Source organism: Protopterus annectens, chromosome 13.part0 (assembly GCF_019279795.1).
Source record: "Protopterus annectens isolate FY-2018-M chromosome 13.part0, PAN1.0, whole genome shotgun sequence".
Classification (NCBI taxonomy): domain Eukaryota; kingdom Metazoa; phylum Chordata; order Ceratodontiformes; family Protopteridae; genus Protopterus; species Protopterus annectens.
This window is the reverse complement of record NC_056747.1, coordinates 771,919,183-771,943,804: the sequence shown is the minus strand read 5'-3', so window position 1 is coordinate 771,943,804 and position 24,622 is coordinate 771,919,183. Positions and strand designations below refer to the sequence as shown.

Sequence of the window (24,622 nt, the reverse complement as noted above, 5' to 3'; positions counted from 1 at the left end):
TAAAATAATACTTTGTTGTGTGTGCACACCCTTAAACTAATACTTTGTTGAAGCACCTTTTAATATAATTAACAGCATTCAACCTTCTTGGGTAGGGGTCTTATCAGCATGGTACGTCTTGATTTGGCAATATTTGCCCATTCTTCTTTACAAAAGTGCTCCAAATCTGTTGTGAGGGCATCTCTTGTGCACAGCCCTCTTCAGGTCACCCAACAGATTTTCTTTTGGATTTGGGTCTGGGCTCTGGCTGGGCCATTTCAAAACTTTAATTTTCTTCTGGTGAAGCTATTCTTTTGTTGATTTGGATGTATGCTTGGGGTCATTGTCATGTTGAAAGGTGAAATTCATCTTCATCTTTCTAGCAGATGCCTGAATGTTGTGGGTCAAAAGTGACTGGTATTTGGACTGTTCATAATTCCCTCCACCTTGACTAAAGCCCCAGTTCCGGCTGAAGAAAGGCAACCCCAAAGCGTAATACTGCCACCACCATGCTTCACCGTGGGGATAGTGTTCTTTTGGTTATGCAAAGTGTTTTTGCGCCAAACATACCTTTTGGAGTTGTGGTCAAAAAGTTCAACCTTGGTCTCATCAGACCATAACACATTTTCCCACATGCTTTTGGGAGTTTTGATGTATTGTTTGCAAATTTTAGCCAGGCCTGGATGTTTTTCTTTGTAAGAAAAGGCTTCGGTCTTGCAACCCTACCCCATAGTTCTGACATATGGTGAATACAGGGAGATTGTTGTCACATGTATTACACACCCAGTACTTACCAGAAATTCCTGCAGCTCCTTTAGTGTTGCTGTAGGTCTCTTAGCAGCCTCCCTGACCAGTTTTTGTCTCGTATTTTCGTCAGTTTTGGAGGGATGTCCAGTTCTTTGCAACGTCACTGCTGTCCTATATTTTCTCCACTTTTTGATGACTGTTTTCACTGTGTTCCATGGTGTATCAAATGCCGTGGAAATTTTTTTTGTACCCTTCTCCTGACTGATAGCTTTCAACAATGAGATCCCTTTGATGATCTGTAAGCTGTGTCTGCGAACTATGGCTTTTGCTGTAGCAGGCAACTGAGTAAATGTCAGGAAAATCCTACTAGGACAGCTGAACTTTATTTGGGGTTATTCAGTCTCTCTTTAATTGATGGCAGATGTGTACCCAAGAAGACCAAATGCTGTAATTAAATCAAAAGGTGCTTCAGCAAAGTATTAGTTTAAGGATGTGCCCACACGACAAAGTATTAGTTTAAGGGTATGTACACTTATGCAACTAGCATATTGTACAATTTTTATTTTTTTTATATTTTTTCTCCTAACAGATTGGTTTGTTTTTCAATTGAATTGTACATGTTATAGGTCACAGTAAAGGTTGGAAAAGTTTTGAAATTATTATGGTCTCAATTTTTTTATATCACAAAAACCTGGCATTTTAACAGGGGGGGTGTAAACTTTTTTATATCCACTGTGTGTATATAATGTAAATAAATAAATATGTACACACACACACACACACACACACACACACACTCACTATGCCCCCCCCCCCCAATGGGCCTCCTTGAAATTGATTACTTGTATAGAGCTGCAGTTTTGAGACTGCATACATATCTGCTGACTTCCTCAAATCAAAACCTAGTGAAAATTTTAAAACATGAGATCTTTGCTTACTTTAGCAGAAGCTTAAGTATCAAACAAGAATGGGTATCAATCAGAAGTAGACAGAAATCAGATATAACTGAAAGTGCCAAAAAACAAAAAGAAAATAAGGAAAAAAGATCAGATAAGAAGGAAGGAAACTGGAAAAGCCATAGATATAGTGGCAAATACAGAGATCTCCTGGAGCAACCTAATGTTGTTCTAGATTTGCTGCAGGAGTGGTTAAGGAGAGCTGAATTGAAATTAGAAAATGAAAGGCTAACAGTGGCAAACCAGGATAATGGACTTGCATAAACGTTGGTTACAAAGTCCATTGAAAAGGTGGGAGAAACAGATAAATGCAGGTTCTGTAAAAATGGAAACCATCCCAAACCTTGTTGCTGAATGTGATACATTCACGGCAGAGGACCTATGTATGGACAGGCACAATAATAAGAAGAGACTGTTGCACTGGGGATTGTGCAAATGCTATAACATAGAAGTTGGTAAGAAGCATTGTAAAATATTAACCTTAAAACTTTATGGAGATTGACATATCACATGGGATCAGTCATTACCAATGGTTAAAAAAATGGATGAAAGAAAACCAGATGTAGTAGTCCATGAAAAAAAGGACAAACGTAGCATCAGTCATTGAAATTACTACATCCAGTGATTACATAGGCTTGTGTACAGAGAGAAATGGTCAGAAAGTACCAGGATTTGCAGGCAGAAATGAGAGCAATAGGGAAGAAAGATACAAAGACAGTTCCAGTAGTAGTAAGAGCAACATATCCAATAAAATAATTTAGAGTTGTACTCTGATATGCTACCAGTACATGTAACCCTGTATGAATTAAAAAAACAGACCATTCTGGACACATTGCAGTTGCTGAAAAGAGTACTCTTTGCTAACATCAAAGACTGAAACAATGCCAGTTTCATGAACTTTGATTGTACACTGACTTGGGAATAGGATTCATTCACATCATGGCATTAGAAACCCAAAAGACTTAGAGAGATAAAACCAACAGTTATGTAGTATGTCAACAAGTGGGGGATCCTGTTATCTCTTCTGTTCAAGCTGGCCCATGAGATAGGTTTGTCTGTCAAGGCACCTAGTATTTCATCCCAGAAGAATGTACTAGTGGGCCAGTTGAGCAGAACAGAAGTATACCCTCATAAATGGATGCTAAATGTGGACACTTCTGTAATTGTTCCGCAGTTGGGAGCACCAGAAATGGACTTTGTCAGTTGTCCTTTTACTGGGAAAGTAAGCCCTGCACCAGCATGCTGAGCCCAAGGACCTGGATAACAGATACCTTCTCAGATTTGTGAATCTGTTCTTTTATGCTTTTCCTTTTACCCCCTTCTGCTGAAGGTAATGTAGAAGACGCATGACAGACCAGCATTGCTTCTCTTAACACTTTTTTGATGAGGCAGCATTGGTTTGCAGCTCCTACTGGGCATGAAAAGGATGTAGCCTGTACCACTGCCTCACCTTATGGGACCTCTTGTACCAAAGCAAATGTTCACCTGAAGACTAAGGCTGACAGCCTGGATAATTTTAGCACTCATCCTATATAGGCATTTGTTTACTGAGGATGTTTACAAAAAAATGAGGGAGGTTAGTAAACCATGTATAAGACCATGGCCAAGCATGATAGCGAATAATTAGATCAATATGCCTCTTACTATGAAGTACCAGGAATAGTAATTATTCTGGCAAATTGCTTCAGTAACTGATACAGTTGGCCTGATTTCTTATGCTGTTACTTCCTAAATGTGTAATAGTCAGGATTGAGTCACCACACCATACATGTGTAATATGAACATCAGAATTTGTCATACTACAACTAAAGTGCAATATTCTAAGCAGTCACGATGTGAAGTCATAGTTTTGCAATACCTACTAGTATAATATTGTCTGTTTTCCTGTCCAGTTGTGGTAATTTATTATGTTAATATTTTAATTATTACTGTGTGTGCATAAGTCTTACTGTCATTCATACTGTGCATTCATTTGTCTTGCACGGGCACCAAAGCAACATAATTTTGTTCTACTTGCACTGCTGTGCATGTCTGATCGACAAAGTTTACTTTGACTTTGAAAAAGCCTGTAGGAGACAAAATACAGGAATAAGGCTTTGAGGCGGTCTGCATAAGGCATTTTACATGTACTCTGTACTCTCTCTGTGAGGAACATCTGTGGGCATTCCAGTTGTTGGATATATCTGGTTAGGTACATACCAGAGGGGGCACCATACTCTGTGATAAGTCTGATGAATGCTGAATACAGTGGAACAGTGATTAGCTAGGACTTAGATGACCATATCTTTGTTTATAAAGTTATGCAACATAGAATGATTTCCTCATTACTGTAGACACATGATGATCGAAGGGTAGATTACGGTCTGTGTCCCTATGTCCCCGACTACTGGGTCAACTCTAAGGAGTGTGTTGTCAATATGATAGTTACCAGTGAGCTGAAAAATGTTCTCCCTTTGGTGCCAGAAAAGAGGTACAGGACTGAAACCAGACAAGTTTTCATGGTCCTCAGATGCCCATCAGACCTTCACAGATCAGGCTTATTTTATGTTTCATTGAATATACTTGCATCCTGTCTTTGCCTGCTGGCCCAGGGATTCTCCCTTTAATGTGTTTTACCAGTGAAGCCATTCCTTAAAGGTATTCAGTATTTGAGGCCACCTAAGAAAGCACTGTCCTCTGCATAGAATCTAAATTGCTTAGTGAAGTCATCATTGCAATCATTCAGCATAGCAGCCACAGTACGTCTAAAATTCATAAGATGGAAAATGGCGGTTTTAGTTGGCATAGTGTTTTCCCGAAGGATTTCTGAATTGCAGGCCCTTAAGTGTATACAGCCCTTCCTGATAACAGGGTTACCTTAAACATTAATCTAACTTCAGCACATCCGCAGAGGTATCTGCAACATCATTCTCCAATGTTCGGGGGAGCCAGGCTCACAACGGCCGCTGTTACCATCTGTCTCCGATGTGGGCACTCCTACTCCTGGTCTAACGTCTCATACCAGGCCTTTGCCCACTCAGCCAGGACCAAAGACTCCTACCCTCAAAAAGAAGCAGAAGACAAAGCATTTATCTTCCCCAGCAGAAGATCAGACGGACTGGCAGGCATTCTCTCAGTCCTTTTTTCTGACATTTACTGCTTCACAGATGCCTGTCCTTCCAACCTTAAGTTTCAGGCCTGCCTCTGGTGGCTCTGTACCACTTTCACATACTCAAGAGGAAGACAATTTCTCCTCTTCTGATGAGTCCCGCTCCTACACCTCACAGTCTGCTTCCCCCCTGGAGTACTGCTGTATGGGTAAGGATTCCTTGGAGGGGGATTCTCCACCTGAGGACATAACCTTTGGGGGCACCATCTCCAAAATGAGGGAATATTTTAAATGGGACTCTACACAAATGACAGAGGTGCAGGAGAGACATTTTGAGCTTCACCCTCTGCTATCCCTCCTGTAATACCAGTATACTTTGATGCCTTTGCCTCTTGCTTCAAAGACTCCAGAATCTTAGTCATCAGCCACAAAAAGACCAGACAGGTTCTACAAGGTGCCTGATTTCAAATTTCTTATTAAACTACAAATGTCAGACCCTGCTGTGATTGTTGTCTCAGCAGACAAGCAATCTAGGCAGCTACCCTCTTCTTCCCTACTGCCATCAGATAGACAGTAAGGTGATAAGCAGATTAGGAAAGATCTACACTTCCTCAACCCTGGCCTTTATGGCCATCAATTACCAGACTTGTATGGTAAAGTACCCCTTAGACATAGTCTCCCAGGCCTGTAATCTGCTCTCCTCTATGCCTAATTCTTCAACAAAACCAGAGATTGCCTCAAAGCTATCCTTAGCAGCACAACTTGCCAGGCATCCCATCAAATGCAGCTATGATGCTGCACAAGCATCAGCTAGGTCAGCTGCATCTGCTTCTGTTCTACGTAGGTACTCCTGGCTTAGGCTACAACCTCTGCCAGACGATTTCAAAAACAAAGTCATGGATGCTTCTCTTGACAACAAATTTGTTTTTGGTAAGCAGTCTGCAGAACTTTTTAAAAATCTGCAAGGAAAAAGCAAGGAACTGCAGGATCTCAAGCATCTCTTTCTATCCCCAGTCCTTAAATTCCATAAGAACTACCCAGCTAAGCTTTGTTAGAAAGGCATCAGCTCCTCCTTCCTCCAAGCCAAGGAAAGGTACCAAGTGACCATCATCCTCTAGGACTAGCTCCTCTCTCACTCCCTCCAGACAGCCCTTTCCAGACAGACCTAACAATGCATGTCTGGCTGAACACCCTTCATCATCTCCCCCTTTCTGCCTGGCTCTCTCACTGTTTCCCCCTTGGAGACAGATCACCTCACACAACTGCGTTCTTTCAATTGTGGAAAAAGGGTATTTTATGACTTGACAGGAGAAAATAAACCCTCCAAAAGGCATTCCTCTCCCTCCAAGAAACCAAATCCACCTCATACCTCACGTCATTCAGGATTTACTCTTACAAGGAATAATAGAGAGGGTCCCCCCAGAACAAGAAGGTCAAGGTTTCTTTTCCAGGCTCTTCCTGGTTCCAAAAAAAGGATGGCCCATGGAGACCCTTCCTGGACATGTCTGTTCTAAATCCCTTCCTGTATGTACCTTCCTTCCTTCCGCATGCTATCCCTACCAACCCTTCTTCCACTTTTGACACCCAGTGCCTTCGTGGCCACTTTGGACCTGAAGGAGGCATATCTTCACATTCCTATCCACCCAGACTTTCGCAGATTCCTGAGTTTTGCTATGCCATCCTCGCATTATCAGTTTACTGCCTTGCCCTTTAGTTTATCTACAGCACCAAGGATATTTACAAAGTGCCTAGCCCCAGTAGTACCCTTCTGCAGAACAAAAGGCATGTATATCTTCACATACTTGGATGACCTCCTTATCCAGGCAGAGGAAGCAAGTACTCTACAGAGACACCCCCGATTACCATTTCCCTCCTAGGAAGTCTGGGTTTCACAGTCAATCTACTCAAGTCTTCCCTTGCACCCTCCCAAGACCAAATTTTCTTGGGTTGCAGAATAAAGACTGATGTGATGAAGGTCTTCTTCCACCAGAAAAAGTCACTTCTCTGACCAGCTTTTTTCAGAATGTACTCCTAATCAACTCAATCTCAGCCAGGGAATTTCTTCACCTACTAGGTCTGATGGCAGCTACTCTCCCCATGTTGCCTTTTGCACTATGAATGAATTCGAGGCACAGGCTCAGTGAGAGCCTTGCCTTTGGAAAAAACATATCCGTGTCAGGGAAATGACTGCGCTTCTCCTAATCCCAAAGGCATTCCTCCCTTTCCTACATTCAGGTCCCCTCCATGTCTTCACAGACAACATCACAGTGCTGTGGTACATCAACAAGCAGGGCGGGACCAGATCTTCCTTACTCCGCAGACTGACCATACAAGCATGGAAGTTGACCACTCAGTTGAACGTAACACTACAGGCAGTGTACATCCCATCACAGGGCAATGATCAGGCAGATGCTGTCAGCAGTTCATTGTCCCAAAATCACGAATGGATGTTACACAGATGTCTTTCTAGACATAGTCCACCAGTGGGGCACACCACAGCTAGATCCGTTTGCCTCCCCTCATAACAGACAGTTAAAGCTGTTCTGCTCAAGGTTCCACTCACCACAAGCCTGGAAAGAGGATGCCTTCTCAATTTTCTGGAAGAGGAGGTTCCTGTTTGCTTTCCCCCTCCCTCTCATATAGAAGGTCCCACTGAAAATTCAACGGGACAAGACAGAAATCTTGCTGGTGACCCCAGCACTGGTTCCCCCTTTATCATTAGCCAAGGGCAATCACCACAAGTTGCCTCACAAGGTGGACCTAATCACACAGCAGAAGGGATCTCTCATCCACCCACACCTGCAAGACCCTCAGCCTTGCCCTGTGAGTGATGAACTTCTGATCCCTTTCAGGCACCTTTACTCAGAGGATGTGCTGTCTGCCCTGCAGGAGGTCAGGAAACCTACTACTAGGAGATCCTATTTATCAAAATGGAAAAGGTTCTCTACCTGGTGTCTTCAAAGACAACTAGACCCCTTTCATGCGGAAATACCTCTAGTTTTGGCCTATGTCTGAGCTCCTAAAGTCTGAACTTTCATATACTTAAAGTCCATTTTTCAGCTGTCTCAGCCTGTTTACCTCTCGACCACCCCTATTATCCAGATTAGAGGTGAAGCTCTTTCTCAGAGGTCCTGCATATTTGACCACTGAGGGAAACCTATTCCTCCTTTTGACCTGAATTTCATTCGGGAGAAACTTGCTACTAACCAGCAGCTTCTGCCACATTAAAGATGTGTAATTGGAGAACTGTTTTGCTTGTAGCCCTAACTTCAGCCAGAAGAATCTCAGAGCTACAAGCACTCATGGCTTCTCCGCTTTACCTCATTTTTCATAAGGATAGGGTCTTTCTTCGCACTAACCCTTCCTTCATGCCCAGAGTGGTCAATGAACTATCACTAAACCATCTGTCCATTTACCTACCTTCTTTCCTTCACCATAGAATGATGGTGAGGAGTGCTCCATTCCCTAAATGTTCCCAGGCAACTGAGGTTCTATCTGAGTAAGACTAAGGACATTAGAAAGTCCAACCAGCTCTTTGTATCTTTTCACCCCAGGGCCCTGGGGAAGGCAGTATCCAAACAGACCATATCCTCCTGGATCTCCAAAACTATATTATTCTGCTGCTCCTTCCATGGTAAAGAGTTACCCCACACTGTGGGAGCCCACTCTGCCAGGGCTGTGGCCTGCTCAGGGGGCTTCCTGAAAGGTCTTGATTCAGCTACCATCCTAGATGCAGCTACATGGTCCTCTGTCCACACTTTCACTAGACACTATAAATTGGATAACATCTCCAAAGCCAGGGAAGGATTTGCTAAAGCCATCTTCCATGGATTCTTGGAGACCGTTACTTCTTCCTTCACCCATATATCTGGCTGAGCTTTGGTACTTTCCTACATGTGAGAATACTGCAACATGAGAATAGAAGGACATAGATTTGTTGTGTAAAAATCTTACCATAGATGTCCTCTTCCATGTTGCAGTATTCCTTTCCCTCCTGCCTACCCCCATAAGACCTTTTCCCTTTCTGGATGGCATCTTTTCAGCTGCCCTTAGACTATTGTCTGGACATTCAGTTCGGAGGTCTGTGCATGCGGACATCACATTTATGGCCCACAGTTTATGGTCCCAGCATGTGACATCCCACGCACCTTACAGCAGCCTGGTTAAGCTTTTGTATATGAGCTGGACATTCGGGTTGCCTGAGGCAGAGGATACCACATATGAGAATACTGCAACGTGGAAGAGAAGGACATCTATGGTTATGGTAAGGTTTTACACAACTAATCTTTCTACTTAGAAAAGCCCAAAGAGGTTAGAAAAATATGGGTCAGTTCCTAGCCTTTACAAAGTAAATGGAGGACTGTATCTGAACAGATTGTGTCCAAATGGCTGCTAGTCTACATTTTAATTTACTTCTTTCACTAAAAAACTGCACAACAGCCTTCGACGTTTTTTTTTTGTTGGGGGTGGGGGGTTCCTCACCCAAGCAATTTTAGGAACATTTATGTGGTCATCTGTCCACAACTTTTCAAAGCCCTGCAGCTTGAACATCATCTCCTGTATTGAGGCAGGTTTTCTGTAATCATCATTTGAGGACTTGTGTAACCACTGGAGAAATGCACCTTTGGCTCCCAACAATGTAAAAATTTGTTGTTTCTTATATGGATAAGACAAACTATCCCATCAGCAGTGCCTTCAAAGGTTCTAAAACATTTCACAAAACAGCACATTAGTTGATGGATACTGCAGCAGTTACTTAATCTGCACTAAGATCATATTATAAACTGCGGTATTAAAATATCCCTTAAGAGACAACAAAGACAACACTGCAGTGATGTGGTACATAAACAGAGGGGTTACCAGATCAATACCCTGTTTGCAGACTTGATAAGAACTCTGCTCAGTTTGACTCTTCAGGCTTCATACCTTCCATCAGAGCAAAACTTGATTGCAAACAAGCTCATTGGGACCAGGGCAGACCTCCACATATAGAAACTTTTTCCTGTAGTCCTCCCAGAATTGAACCATATGTGGGCAACATTTTTGCCTCCTATCAGAATGGACAAATAAAGTTCTACTCCAGGACTCCTTGCAAATGGGCCTGAAAGACAGATTGCCTTTTAATTCCCATGGATGGGATGTTCCTGTATGCTTTTTCCACCCTTCCCATTGATAAAGATCCAGAATGACTTTTTAAAAAAAATATTATGTTGACTCTGTTTTGACACTGGTAGTAATGGTTCTTTCTTTTCAGTCTAGCCAAGGGCAATTACTACAGGCTTCCCCACAGACCTGGATTTGCTCACACAAGACAGGAGTTGCTTAATGCACTTAAACCCAAAAACTCTTTGCTACTGCCGAGATGACAGAATTTTGATAACTTTTTAGGCACCTTTTTTCCTGAGGGTGTGCAGTTGGAAGTCTAGGAGGTGAAAAAAGTACTAGCTCATGTATATGCAAGTAGAAAATATTTTTAGTTTGTGGCAGTCCAAGAACCAGGACCCTCTTCAGGCCCAGCTGCCACTAAGTCTTGATTAGTTTTGAGTTACTGTCCTCTGGCTTTTCGTATTCCTTTATCAATGTTCATTGACCACCATTTCTTCTTGTCTGCCCTTAGATTCCACCCTCCAACCACTGTCAAGTTAAATGGTGTTTAAAAATTTTGCATACGTCTCCATCCAGGAAACAGGTGGCTCCTCGTTGGGATGTTTTAAGCTTATCTTTTTACATGTAAACCAACTCATCAGGATGAATTTAAGTTCTTAACATGGAAGATTATTACTCTCTGCTGTGACTTCTACAAGACTGAATATCCCAGTTACAAACAATTACGATGAGTTAACACTACCTCATTTTTCACAAGGATGTGTTCTCTTTAAGAACTAACCCCTTTACACCTAAAGTAGCCTGGCTTTACCTTAAACCAGACTGTTAATCTCATGTCTTCCCTGAATCCAAGAATAAGGGAGTAAAGACCATTAACATTCTGTATGTCAACAGGCAGCTTAAATACTACCGTAACAAAACTCGAGCCTTCAGAAAAGGTGATCAGTTTGTCTCCTCTGAATGTCCAAGGAAAGGACAACCGGTGTTAAAGCAGATTTCCAAATGGTTCTCTCATGCTATTCCCTTTTAACTTGCCATAATAAGCCACTTCAGGCAAGGTTAAAGCACATTCCACAAGGGCTTGTTCTTCTTTGATGACTTTCTAGAAAGGGGTAGACTTTAGTACAGTTCTAGAGGCAGCAACTTAGTCCTTTGTGCACACATTTTACAAAGCACTACAAACTGGATTCCTTTTCCAGGTCAGGATGGGCTCTTCTAGGAATGTTCTCCAGGGTCATCTGGAGTCATCTGGATTTGTAGTTTATTTTCCTCTACCCATTTTTGTAAGCTGTGGTAATCCTACCAAAGTAGCTTCGGCTACTGCAACTGTGACCCAAATGTTGAACATCGTACAGCTGTGTAAGCAAACTTACCATAGCAATAGATGTTCTAATTGATCACTGTTGCAGTAGCTGCCCCTCTTTCCAGCCCCCTTATTTTGCCTGGTTTTCCTTTCTTGCCAGAGTGTGGATGTATGTAAATTTTGTAGTTCCAACAAGAAAGACAGGCAGTTGATTGGAGAAGTGGTGTATGGTGCTCAAAACAACAAAGAACAAAAAATATAGCAACAATCACCGATACTTCATTGAAATTGCTCCTTCAGTAGATCAGTGCTTTCATTCATGCACTTACAGTGAACTTCCTCAGATAAAAAGACATACCCAGAAGTGGATTTAAATGCTGAAAACTTCCTGTTCATGTGACCAAAACTTGGCAGTGTCATTTAAGTTTATTATGACATTTCCTCTGGATGGGTGCTAGGAAAATGTAGTCATTTAAGCCTGTTATGTCACCATTCAGCAGTAATTGCCAGGGTGGTTCCCTACTAAGAAGTTCTGTTTCACCACCCCGCTCCTCAAATTATTTGTTTTTCTGTAAAAAAAAAAAAAAAAAAAAAAAGAAAAGTAAAACTTTTAAATTTTCACAAACTATGGAAAGGGCATTTCTCATAACCTTAGTTTTTATGCTATAGCAATGTTACTGTGTCCTGTTAGATAATTTCCAATGGGTTTTGCCCACATCAGAACTAGGGCAGGAGTTGCATGTTGCTAAATAAACAACATTGCAATAATTGCAATTCAATTCATCAGGACACTGCAGTACTCTAGGAAAATTTTCAACCACAACATTAGGTTCTTCGTGAATATACTGACAGGACTGACAAGAACCACACTTAACCATTGGCCCTGTTAGTCTTTCACTAAAGGTTTGTGTTCCACTTGTGAGCCAGTATTGTTTCTGGACTTAAAGATGAAATTAAAATGCATTTCCTTCTTGGCTTACTGTGGCCAGAATTCCAAAAGTGAAGCCTGTTTCCTGCCTATGATGTGCCGCAAATGATGAGATTCCTGGGAATAATGTAATGCCAGTCCTTTGGAGATAGAAGCCCTCGCCCTTCACTAGTATCTAACAGTTTCCAGATGGCGGTCTTTACTCCATTCTACCAGAGCTGTAGCTACTTCTGAGTCTCTTTGGAAAGGGATGGGTACTAGATAACTTTTAGAAGCAACTGCTGTGTCCTTGAGGTTGTCGTAATGGTTAAGATGTTTACTTTACAGACACAAGGTGGAAAGTTTGAGTCTCACATGGGATAATTAGCTTTGCTTAAAACAGCCCAAAAAGGCAGTTAGCCTATTACTCTAGTCTAGTCCTCTGTTCACTTCTTCACCAAGCAGTACATGCTTGACTTAGTCCCCAGAGTTCACTTCAGTAGAGCTGTTCAGGGAATCCTAGACTCTGGCCCTTCTCCATCCAACTTTTTTTTTCTGAGCTTTGACAATCATTCCATGTTGTAATGGATACTGCAGCCGTGATCTAATGAACATAGTAAGATAGTATGTAAACTTACACAACAGTAACTGTTGGAATAGGTCATTATTGCAGTGCTAGCTTTCCCTACCTTCCCTGCCCAAGGTGGGGTAAGCCTTACTTTTGTTCTTATGACATGATTTTATAGAGCTTTAGGTTTCAGCCACACTGTTTGAGGCAACAAAGCTGAGATTTGGCATGTCCATATGTCCCCTTTATACTAGCATGTATTTCAAGCAGGGGAGAAGCCTGAAACTTTGAAGGCAAGCCAGATGTGTGCAGTATCTTTGGCTGAATACATCCCATATTGTAATGGCTACTGCAACAATGATCTATTTGAACATCTAATGTTACAGTACATAACTTACACAATCGTACTAAGCAGTTAAATTCTTTCTCAAATTCTTTTAAACTAAGGAGGCAAAAACCTTGTTCTTAGCTGTATTTATAGTTATTCTCGCTATTTTGCCACATATCAGCTGTACTGACAAATACCTCAGTTTTCATATTTCTTCATTTTTTCTCATTTTGTCATGGAAGGAATTTGCAAAGCATGATACACGGAACAGGAAGCTAAACCCATGTATATTTTTCAGATGCATTAAAAAGGAGAGTAAATCTAGATGTCCAGCCTTTTGAGAAAGTTACTGATTTTTAAGCAGTTTCTCAACACAGATTTGATGTTTTTAAAAGTTCCAAAAAATTCTACTCATTGGCTTTGGTGATGTCTTAAGTTCCTTGACAAGGATGTTTGCTTGTACTTCTGTTGTTATCCCCAGTAAAGTCAAATTGATCTAGTGATTTCAAAGCTGTGGCCTAAAGTCTAACCACCTCCTGAGGTTAAGCAGACCCAGGGGTTTTGGCAGAGGTGGACCCAAAAGGTGTCCTAACTTCACTTTTGTTGGAGTTTCACAAGTGAATGAACCTCAATTGCCTCCCCTGTGATCAGGATGAACCTAATGGGTATTTGCTGAAGTTAGCTAGATGTAGTGAGCCCAGCTTTTCAGCTTGGTATGTACAAGTTTTGTCTTTTATAATTGTACGTATTTTGGTCCATAACACCAACAAGTGTGTATGGCTAAGCCTGTTATGGCCCCCATAATATTTTGATGATCATCATTCCCACTGCTTCAGTGGCATATGGGTTCTGTGCCAGCAGCAACCAACAATGGCAGCTTTCTAGAGCTCAGAATCCCCTCCCGTGACTCTTTAACTGGATGTTGACTATGCCCCTCCCATCTGGGGAAGCCTGACCACTGTCGCAGAAAGTCAGTTGTTCTACCTTGTTCTACCTGTGTCAGCTGTAGGATTCCACACAGGTGAATCACTTCAGCAGCCTGTATTGGGAGATTACATTATCTAAACTCCGATAAGATCCCTTTGGGAACTTTCCTTCCTCTTTACTATATATTTTTGATTTCTTTCTGTTTTATTAAAGTGTGTGTGTACATTAACTTTTTATTTTAATATTCTTTCTGATTATTACTGCTGTTAATTCCTCTGGGAATTCTAACTTATTGCACTGTTTGTATGCTTTTATGCAGTTATGGGTCTTTTTCAGTACATAAAATCCTTTAAAAAACTCATTTTTTGGTGGTGTCACTTAAACACTAGGGGCTGCCTCATGCATGTAGAGCAGGGTGCCAAGAGGTATGATTGTTTATCTTTTTAATGTTGAAGTTCTGACGGGAAAATATTGCATTTTTTCACTTTTTTCCTTATTTTTATGATATTTACTTCTGATTTAACACTGCTAATGCCAATTTTATCATTAAATCATGATTTTACCTCAGATTTACTTTATTTGCATTTTCTGTGGAGATTTTTTTTTTCATTTCTGACAAGTTTGTCTAAGTAAAAGCATATTAATGCTGTTTTAGGTTTGTATTTGATTCGTGGGCATATATGTGGTATTTTGTCACTATGTGGACAACTGAATTTTACTTGGTATTGTGACCGTGTGTGGTGCTGTTTACTTCACTGTCTCAATTGTAGTGCAAGGGATAGCACAATTTAAACTGTTTCTGCTTGATTTTTTTGTAGTTTAGATCTATTTGCTGTATTAGGACATAGTTTATATTTTCTATTATTCTGCCCTTGGCTTTCTGGCCTTAGTTGGCACTTTAGTGTCACTGTATTATTCTCATTGGTGTTTTTCCCTTTGACTTGATGGATCCTGGTACTGCAGGCAGCCCCCTCCCCCACAAATCAAATCTAGTTGCACCTAAAAAGGAAAAAAATTATCAAAAGCATGCCTAAGCCTATGGGTTGTCAATCTCGTGTCTTAAGCCAGTCCCTGGGCCACTTTTTTCCCTGTCACCCTCTCGTGTGAGCCCACAGTCCACTGTGGTATGGGGATCATATACATTCTCTGTGGCTCTTCCAGTACCTGGTTCAGATACAGGAGAACCAAACCCTTTATGGGCAGTAGAGATTCGAGGTAAGGATCACTTGCCAGATGTAATACTCTGTCCCAAGATATTTTGTCCCCCAGTGTATTTCATAATAAAAAGAAATAGCAACTTTCACCACATGACAATCAGGTTATTACCATGTATATGGCTGATGATGTTTCCGTAGCTAAGATTGTTTTACAGTCAGTAAATCTTGGAGAATGTGCTCCTATCCAGAATGATTATGGAGGGAGCTAGCATCTCCAAGGGATTAGTCTAGTGCTGCAAATTTTGACAGGGACTGTGATAAAGACAGTAGGGAACAATCTGAGTCCATTCAGTCTGATTCTTTGCAAGGTGAGAATGTTCAAAAACCCATATGAGTATTCTCATGTTCACAGATGCTGGCTAGATTTAGAGATTTATTTGACTGGAAGAAGTCTGGAGTTATGCCAGAGACTGGCAGAGTTAATGATCTTATTGAGGATGAGAGTCTTACCCGTTCTGTTACTAGTCTTAAAAGATGTCTGTAAAACTGTATGTATAATCCTTTGCCTACTAAACCAGTTCCTAAGAAAGGGATGAGAAAATACAAGGTGTGCTCTGATCTTGCAGCTGTCTGACCCAGCTGTAGTTTCTCTAGCTGATGACTCGAAGAAGAGAACCTTGGCTTCTTCTAACTCTACACCGCCTGATAAAATTGGCAGGTGCTTAGAATCTCATGGAAGAAAAGCTTACTTAGTCTAGTACTTTAGTGTTTTAAATTATTGGGGCTTCTTATGGAATTTTTTTTTTTTTTTTTGCAGCATGCTTAAAGTTTAGATGACTTTGCTGTATCTTTGCCTGCTCAACAGAAGTCTTAAGGGTGAGATTTTCTAATGTGACTCAGACTTAGAAACATGCTCTGAGGAGTGTTTTGGAAGGTGCAACACTATTTCTAGAAATGCAGCTACTTCTGCTGTATTGAGAAGGTTTGCTTGGTTGTATAACCAGAATTTTTCTGAGAATTAAAAAAAAAAAAAGATTTTGAATGCTCATTTATGTTCTGATTATGTGTTTGGTCCTGCTGCTACCCAGATTCCCAAACAGTGGGATGATAGAGGTAAATTGTTGCATGGGGCATCTAGAATGTTTCATATTCCCAGGTTCTTCGTTAACAAGGTGATCATTTTCGAAGGGCCGAACAATCAAAAATCCTAGCCTAATGAGTCAAGTTACCAAGAGTAAATGGCAGAGAGATGATGCTTCCATAGCAAATAAAAGGGTTTCCTTTCCCCAAAAACATCATTCCCCTGCTAAAGAGCGACTATGCCAGTACTCAGGCCATCCTGTCCCTGCACCTCTTTCCTCTTTCTCCAGGCTTTTGCTCAACCCAGCAGCCTAGCCACATAGTCTCAGATAAGTGGATACTGAGAATGTTTTAGTGTGATACTTATAGCAGTGGATAGTAAATCCTCCACCCTTAAGGAAAATCCCCTGCACCTGCCAGACAAGGCATATTTGTTCTGTCTGGTACTATACACGAGTTGCAAGTAGTGGTTATAGAACCACTTCCTGCACCACAAAAAGGGAAAGGATTTTACTACAGAATCTTTTCGGTCCCCAAAAAGGAGCTATAGTGGAGTCCAGTATTAGATTTTTATACCTAAATACCTTTTGGAAAGTACCCATATTGAAAATGCTTACCTTGCAAATGGTCTACCCCTTCTTGGACCACTGTTCCATGGTGACTGCACATCATGAGGATGCTAATAGTCACATTCCAGTTGCTTTCAACTTCAAGTTGAACCCACAAAAGTCCTATGTCACACTGTCACAAATAATGGTCTTCCGTGGTTATATGATAGACACAGAAAAAAGTCTAGGTTTTCCACCAGAAGACAAAAGTCCTTGCTTTTCAGAACATTTGAAGAGATTTCTTTCTTCTAGAAGCTGCCTGTGCAAGAGTTTCTCAAAATTCTAGGCTTCATGGTGTCAGTGATCCTCCTGACACCACTGGCCAGATTCCACACGAGAAAGATTCAGTGTACTTGTATACAATTGTTGGACCCAGCACCTGCATTCCTTAGAGTTCCAGACACCTGTTCTGGAGTTTTTGAAATGAGAGTTTTATAGTAGTGGAGGGATCAGATTTCTTTCAGTCCAGACTTACTTTTCTCCCTCCAGACCCCAGTTCAGTCAGTTTGGGCAGACTTATCTGATTTTGCACAAGGAGCAGTGTGTAGGGAGTTAAAGTGCAAAGTGAATGGGGTCCTTTGGTCACTATTAAACACATGAATGCAAATAAATGTTATCTTTAATTCAGATCTTCAATTCAGATCTTAAACATTCTTCTTCACTTATATTTTCCGGGTACCCTTTTATTAGTCATGGACAACACCATAGTCATTTGGTACCTGAACAAACAAGGAAGTACAAGGTCATACCCTCTTTGCTGGTTGGCAGTGATGGCATGAGAGCTAGCCTTATAGCATTCTGTGATGCTTCAATCCCTGTAATCCTGCCAGAGGAAAATGTAGTGGCAGGCAGACTAAGCTGATCCCAGATATAGCCATGAATGGAAACTCAGGACTGAGGTCTTGCCGCAGTTGGTCCAGATGTTGGGAACCCTTCAAATAGTCCTGCTTGTCACCTTTCTTAACAGATAGTTTTAAAAATTCTGTTTGAGACATCCTTGCAGCCATGCTTTGAAAGCAACCATTCTCATTCCCTTGGATGGGAATGTTCCTTTATGCATTTCTTCACAGATGCCCAAAGTACTTCTGAAGATCCAGAAAGTATTGCCAAAGGTCATTGTGGTGACTACCTCTTGACCCAGGCACAGTTGGTTCTCCTTTTTAATGGAATTGGCCAAGGGCAATTACTGCAAGCTTCCTCACAATCTGGACCTGCTGACAAAGTCAGCAGCAACTGGTGCACTCCAGTGTAGAATGATTGTTACTGACAGCCTGAATAATTCTGTCTTGATACATTCTGGGCACTTGTTTCATGTATTGAAGGAAACAAGAAGACATGTGACTAGAAAATATTAGTGTACAAGTGGAAGAGGTTTTCTAGGTGGTGCCTGATAGAGGACAAACTATGTCTACCCCTCTGGTTTTGAAATATTTGTGTAAGCTTCTCAACAATGGCTGATCATAGGCATCTTGCAGCCATTTCTACTTGTCTGCCCATGAATATCCCTCCTGTGGTTAAACAGTTTGTGGAAGGAGTGTTGCACTTGAGACCCTCCCCCTCAAAAGCAAATCCCTCTTCCTTGGGATTTCAACTTGGTTCTTGAAAAATTCACCTTACCTTCTTTTGAACCTGTTTTTCAGGCTGATTTGAGGTTCATCACTTGGAAAACTGTTTTGCTTATTCTGACGTCTGCAAGGCAAGTCTCTGAGTTGCAAGCTGTCATACTGGGGACAGCCTTATCTTAATTTTTCGTAAGGATGGTGTTGCTCTGTGCTAATCCAGCTTTCAGAAGTAGTTTCTGAATTTACTTGGAATCAAACCATCAATCTCCCATTTTGCTTTCTGGAGCCTAAAATCATGGGAGAGAAGCTTCTGCATACGTTGGATGTGTACAGCTGAATGGTTTATTTCCTATTCTGAGGCTGCGAAGGGTCATCTTGTCTGTAAACCAATGATTGCTAGTTAGTTGTCCTGTGCTGCTGTTTTTTTTTTTCCCCCACCATGGTAAATCTATTCCAGGCAAGGTGAAGGCATGGTGCATCTGGGCCTTATCCTCTCCTGTGGCATATTAGAAAGGCATGGTTTCTGTAAGCATTCTAGAGGCAGCAATCTGGTCTGCTGTTTATACCTTTACAAAGCACTATAAACTGGATTCTTAAGTTCTAGAGCAGGCTTTGTGTGATCAATTTTCCGGGGGTTTCTGGGTACTTGTCCTTCCTCCTCCCAGGTAGAGCAGGCTTTGGGATTCTACTCGCATGTCACTGAAGCAGTGCAAACTATATAGTACAGTTGTACAAGCCCTGTGTACTTGGAATCATAATTTCACTTGCCTCAGTGGCAGCACCCACCCACCATTCCCCTTATTTTGTATATAGTTCAATTGTATACCAACCATGTTATGTTTTTGGTTTATGTTGGTGTGTGTTGGCTGTGATTTGGTTGTTTGATTTTAGAAAATTCTTGATTCAGGTCTTTCTAAGTTCTTCCTACTTAGCACTAAAAGCCTGGACAGCTAACTTTGATGGGAGTTAGGCTTCCCCTGATGGGAGGGGCTTAGGCAATCCCCAATGAAAGGGAGTCACAGGAGGGGATTCTGAGATCTGGAAGGCTGCCAGTGTGGGTGTGTGCAGGCACAGGTACCCATATGCCATTGAGCTGTGTGAAATTTTAACATTTGCTGTTACAGGTAATAAAACTTGCTCAATTCTGCCTTTCTAGTATTGTTGCTGTAGCACTAGCTGTGGGGGAGATGTGCTGGAAAATTGTTGAAATTACCTCTTTTTAATTTAGTGCATTCACCAGTCTCCGGGAAAGAAACCAGTCATTAGAGCACATTTTTGCTCCTCGTTTGGTCCTGTGGTGATCTGAGCCTTAATCTGGGATATGAATATAACTGGCGGATGTTCATCTGCTGCACAGCAGGTTGACCTTCACTGATGTTTATCTAAACCTTTACCCACTAAAACATGATTTAGTTAAGCTTTCAGAGTATCATTTTTGCCATTAAAATAGAGATTGCTTATAGTAGAATTGTGCTGTCATTGTTGAAGACCATATTTGTGTGAGGTATTTGCATCAGTTTATTTAGTACCAAAAACGTAATCAGCCTTTCTCTTCCCTTCCTTTCCAGCATTGCCATGGCAACGAAAGAAAATATAATGTCACAGCGAGGGCTGTTGAAGACAATACAGAGTAAAATGAACACCTTAGCAAGTATCCTTTCCAAAAGACGACAGCTGATATTTCCTGAGGCAGCTTCCTGTTTAAGTTTTGTGGATTAAATGGTCTTAACTGAAGTAGTTCTGAGTTAAATTTAGTTTATATCTCACCTTTACTGAAATTAATTTATTGAATACCTTAGCAGCTTAACTAATCAGTTGCTTAGATGATCATGTCATCATTGAGGTGATTTGGTATTGGAACCACACTTGTTTGCTATATCTTGTGGGAAACTGAAATCTGTGATGGTGTTGATGGCAGTGAGACCCTGAGTGCACCAGCTTTGCTTTATTTTAGAGATTTGTAGTAACAGGAAAATGTGTGTCATTATCTTGAATGCTGGTAACTTTGGGTGTGGTGGTGGGGACTTAGCCTAGTTAGGACTGGATTTAGGAGAAATTGATGGTTGAACTTTAACTGAAGTGGCTGGGTAATAGGAGTCTGAGAGTTTGTGTATTCAGCTAGATTCATCTAGAAGCCAGCAGATTATTGGTGATATATTTTTTGTTGGTACTATGATAAATGTAACGAGATTAACATATTTATAGAGCATAAAAAAAATCTAAGCTTGGTATAGTCTGGTCTTCTAAAGTTAAAGTTCTAAAGTTAAATGAGATCATTTACATACTAAGATAGTGGTAAAAGACTTGTTGCTGGGTAATGTGCCCATTACCTAACCTTGTCCCATGTTTCCTTAGTTCATTTCTAAACGGATTTAAAACCATCTAATGACTTACATAGATTATTTGTCAAGTATACATAAGAGCCCTTTTGCCTTCCTTGTGAATTAGCATTTGCTCGTGTATGCCTTAACTATTCACCCTCCCATCTGCTGCCCATCTCTCCTTCCTTTCCAACTCGACCACACCCAGGTACTCTCAGAAAATTCACTGCATCCATATCACCCTTCTGATGTATATTTTGCCATCTTACTAAGTCTTTGATAATGCCATTTTTTTTTTTTTTTTTTATCGTTTATTGCTTTAACTGTGGTATTTGCTTTCTTACCAGTCTTACTACTTCCTGTTTGCATGGCCACTAGTACTCTAGATACAGCCCCTTCACTGTTCTTTACAGTGGAAGGATGACCTTTGCATCTTTGGAATCATTCCTTATGCTACACAGTCAAGCATCATATTGTTCATTGTTCCTGTGCCTTCAGATTGCATGGCATGATTTAGCTTAAGGCTGTCATCCACAAATCCTTCATAATTTGCCTTTCTTAGGGTATTTTCACCAAAAGTGTTCTTTGCCATCTTCAGGGGAAAATAAATAGTGAACTACAAAATCTGATATTCATTGTGATGATTACTACTGCAGTAGCCTTAGTTGTATGAGTTATGTTCTGCGTAGAATATAACGGCTATCAGCTTCCAAGGCTTTTATGCATCTTTCACATGCCCAAATCATCAGTCAGCTTGAGCTGAGCTGACTAAAAAGGTTTTAGTGCAAATCCCATCAGAGCATTTTTCTGCCAAAGAAGTATGCTTCACTGAGTTTTGATGATTGACAAGTCTGCTTGTGGTGCTACTTTGCTGGTCTGATAAGCTCCCTTTAAGGGAAAAAAAGCTTCAGTAGACTCCCTCTCATCCGACCATCAAATTTCTGCCGTAGCCCTAAGTAAAAGACAGAGAAAAACAACACTTAACCTCCTCTAGGCCAAATAATGACAGACATCTGAGTCTGACTTCATATTCATTAGAAAAAATGCATACTAGCACAACTCATGTTGTTTTTACTGATTTATAACCTATAAATGCTATTCTGTATGCTTTTTCTAATTAACCAGCTATTTGTTTATCCAGCCTAAGGTCCAGTCTCAGTGAGACCAGATAAAGGAGTCTGCTGTTCCATTAAAAAAAAATGTTTATGCTTTCCTGTGTAGGAAAGTTATTTTAAAGCAAGGAGTTTGTTTTAATGCACTGTGTCACAAGACTGTATTGTACTTTTAAATAAGACCATCTTTTTTCCTTTCAGTTTAAAATTATTAGAAACCCTATTTTTCTGTGGAGAAATTGTGTTTATTTTACTTTTTGGGTCTAGTAAAGTGTTTTAAAGTGCCTTTTACTGTGTTTTTATGTGAAAAAGTGACTTTTAAAGACTTGGGTTTTACCGGCCTTTGCTGCTTGCTTTTCCCAGGAAGAAGGCACCATTTTTTGCTCGACTGTAGAACAATCTGTCAGTCCCAGGTTTGGTCCTCCTTAAATCCACAAAAAAATAAATAAATTTAAGCAAGCAACCTTTGCCACCACAGCAGACTAGCAATTTGCCCCAGCCACAGGTGGATGACACTGCTGTGGCCATTCGTTGTACTTCAGATTGCTCATCTTGTACCCCCAGATCCCTCTAGTGTAGCACCTGCAGCCTCTATGGCCAGGGGATTAGCCATGTCCTCAGCAGGTGTTGGGATTCCCTTGGTGAGTAAGGGAGAGCCTGGCTGGTTGGTCCTGGAGGAGGGAACGGGGGAAGAGTTCCTTGTTTTGGCAGAATGTTGTGCCAATCCTTGGGAAAGCTGCTGCTGCCATTACTAACACTTTGACCCCATGTTTCCTGTCAAAAAGAAACCGAAAGCTAAACACGTGTCATCTACTCATATTTCTTTAGACTAGAATAGCTTACTGGGTCTAGCTTAAGTGTTAATTCAGGCTATTGATCCTTTTTATAAAGTAGTTTTTGACAAGAGGGATACTGGGTTACTTTTCCTGAAGAGATTCAAGATTCATAATCTGGACAGGAAGATGAAGGTACAGATATAGGTTTTTCTCCTCATATTTCTGATTCAGACTGAGGAGAGCTCAGTTTCTAAATCTCCCTGGGGTTTCTGTTTTCTCTGAGACTGTTTCAGAATGTGCTAATGTTTTCATTGGGATTGCATTGAGGTTTCATAGTCCCTCAGGAAAATAACATGGACTGTTACAGAAGGAATTTCCAGAGCCTTAACCCATTCATCCTTTTCTGTTAGGTTTCTAGGATGTATGTGTTACTACCTGCAATTTTCCTGATAGTTACCCTTAAAAATAAATTGTATAAAGTTCTGCAGTCTTAAGTTTTTATACACTCTTCCCAAACCTGACCCAGTAGCCTTGGCTGTACTTAATTCTTCTTCTTTCAGCCTTTTCCCGGTTAGGGGTCGCCACAGCGGATCACTGTCCGCTCATGATTGGCAGTGGAGTTTTACGGTGTCGAGTTGCCAGCCCGGCGCCCAACCTTCCACAGAAGGCAGTCCTACTCTTTCTGATAAGGACTTGAAGATTAATGATAAGTGAGGGAAAAATGTGTGCATCTGCAACTTTGATTTTCAGAATTTTGAATAGTCAGGCTTGTATGTTAGTTTGTTTTGACCTAATTGTAAAAGTATGAGGAATGTTTTGTCTGCAGTTTCTTTTGAGGAAAAATCTGCTTTAAATAATTTAGTTAGTTCTGTGGTACAAGTCACTAGTGATTAGTCACTAGTGATTTGTTTTCAGTGTGTATATATGACTCTGCTGATACTTCTTCCAGGTCTATGGCCACTGGTACTGTTTTGAGGAGGATTGCCTGGCTTTGTTCTCAAAACCTCCCATATGATAAAAAGGACATTTTAAATTCTTTGATAGAAATTTAGTATCTAGCTTCTCTGCAGCAGAGGTGAACAAAATGTCTGATGAAAGGGTCAGTTTGATGCAAGGTATTTCTACGAATTTTTAGACAACCCTTTTCAAATTTTTGTAGGGATTCTCTAACCCCTCATCCAATTTTGGCGAACCCCCTCCACAATAAATGGTCTTAACCAAATGCAGATATGTAAGAAGTAGCAGCAAGGGGGTTCCAAAAAGAACTCTCAAACCTCCCTTAACCAAGGACATCCCAACAATTCAGAATTACTTCTTAAGGGACAGGGTGTCCCCCCTCCCCCCAGCCCCATTTTCCTTCGAGAAAGTCTGAACCTCCACTTTTCTCTTCAGCAGCAGATAGTTTTAGACAAATGGGTTCTGAAGATTGTTTGTCAAGGTTACATATGGCAGTGGGAGAAAATTCCTCCTTTCCATGGGGTAATCCCTCATCTAGCACACAGTACTCTCTCATCTCCACCTGTCTTTCGTCACATGCTGTGCAAGGGAATGATAAAAAGCAGTCCCTCCTTCCCCAGTGGGGAAAGGTTTTTATTTAGGGATATGTTTAGTTCCAAGGAAAGAAAATGGTTGAGGGCCAGCTCCAGATTTCTCTCTCCTACACTGGTTTCTGATGGTGCCTATATTCAAAACTTGTCACTTCACAACCGGTTACCTCTTCTTCCTCGGTCAATTTTCCTGGTAACACTAGATTTCAAAGATGCTTATCATTGCATCCCTATTCATCCAGACTTTTGGTGTTTCATAAGGTTTTGTGATTCTTGATCACAATATCAGTTGTATACTTACTCCTTGGACTATGACAAAATGTCTAGCTGCAGTTATACTTCATTGTAGTTTGCAGGTATCAACATTTTCTATATTCAGATGACTTGCTTATGTTTGCAGAGTCTTCAGGAATCTCTCCTTTGGATAAGAGCTCTTTCACAAACTGGGATTTCAAGAGAACATTCAGAAATGTTTTCTTTTTATTCTTCATACAAGATTGTGCTCCTGAGGTGTCAGCTAGGCACCTCGGTTGAAAGAGCTTTCCACAGA

At 41.0% G+C, this 24,622-nt stretch overlaps 1 protein-coding gene across 1 annotated transcript in view; it reads left to right on the top strand.

The window, feature by feature from the left end:
• The window catches only part of GOSR1 (golgi SNAP receptor complex member 1), a gene marked incomplete at its 3' end in the record, with an annotated part of 465,216 nt that overhangs the window by 391,352 nt on the left and 49,242 nt on the right, over nucleotides 1-24,622 (top strand). Inside the window, 1 exon segment of the mRNA XM_044054478.1 lies at nucleotides 19,885-19,967. Coding sequence (XP_043910413.1) covers nucleotides 19,885-19,967 — 83 coding nt within the window.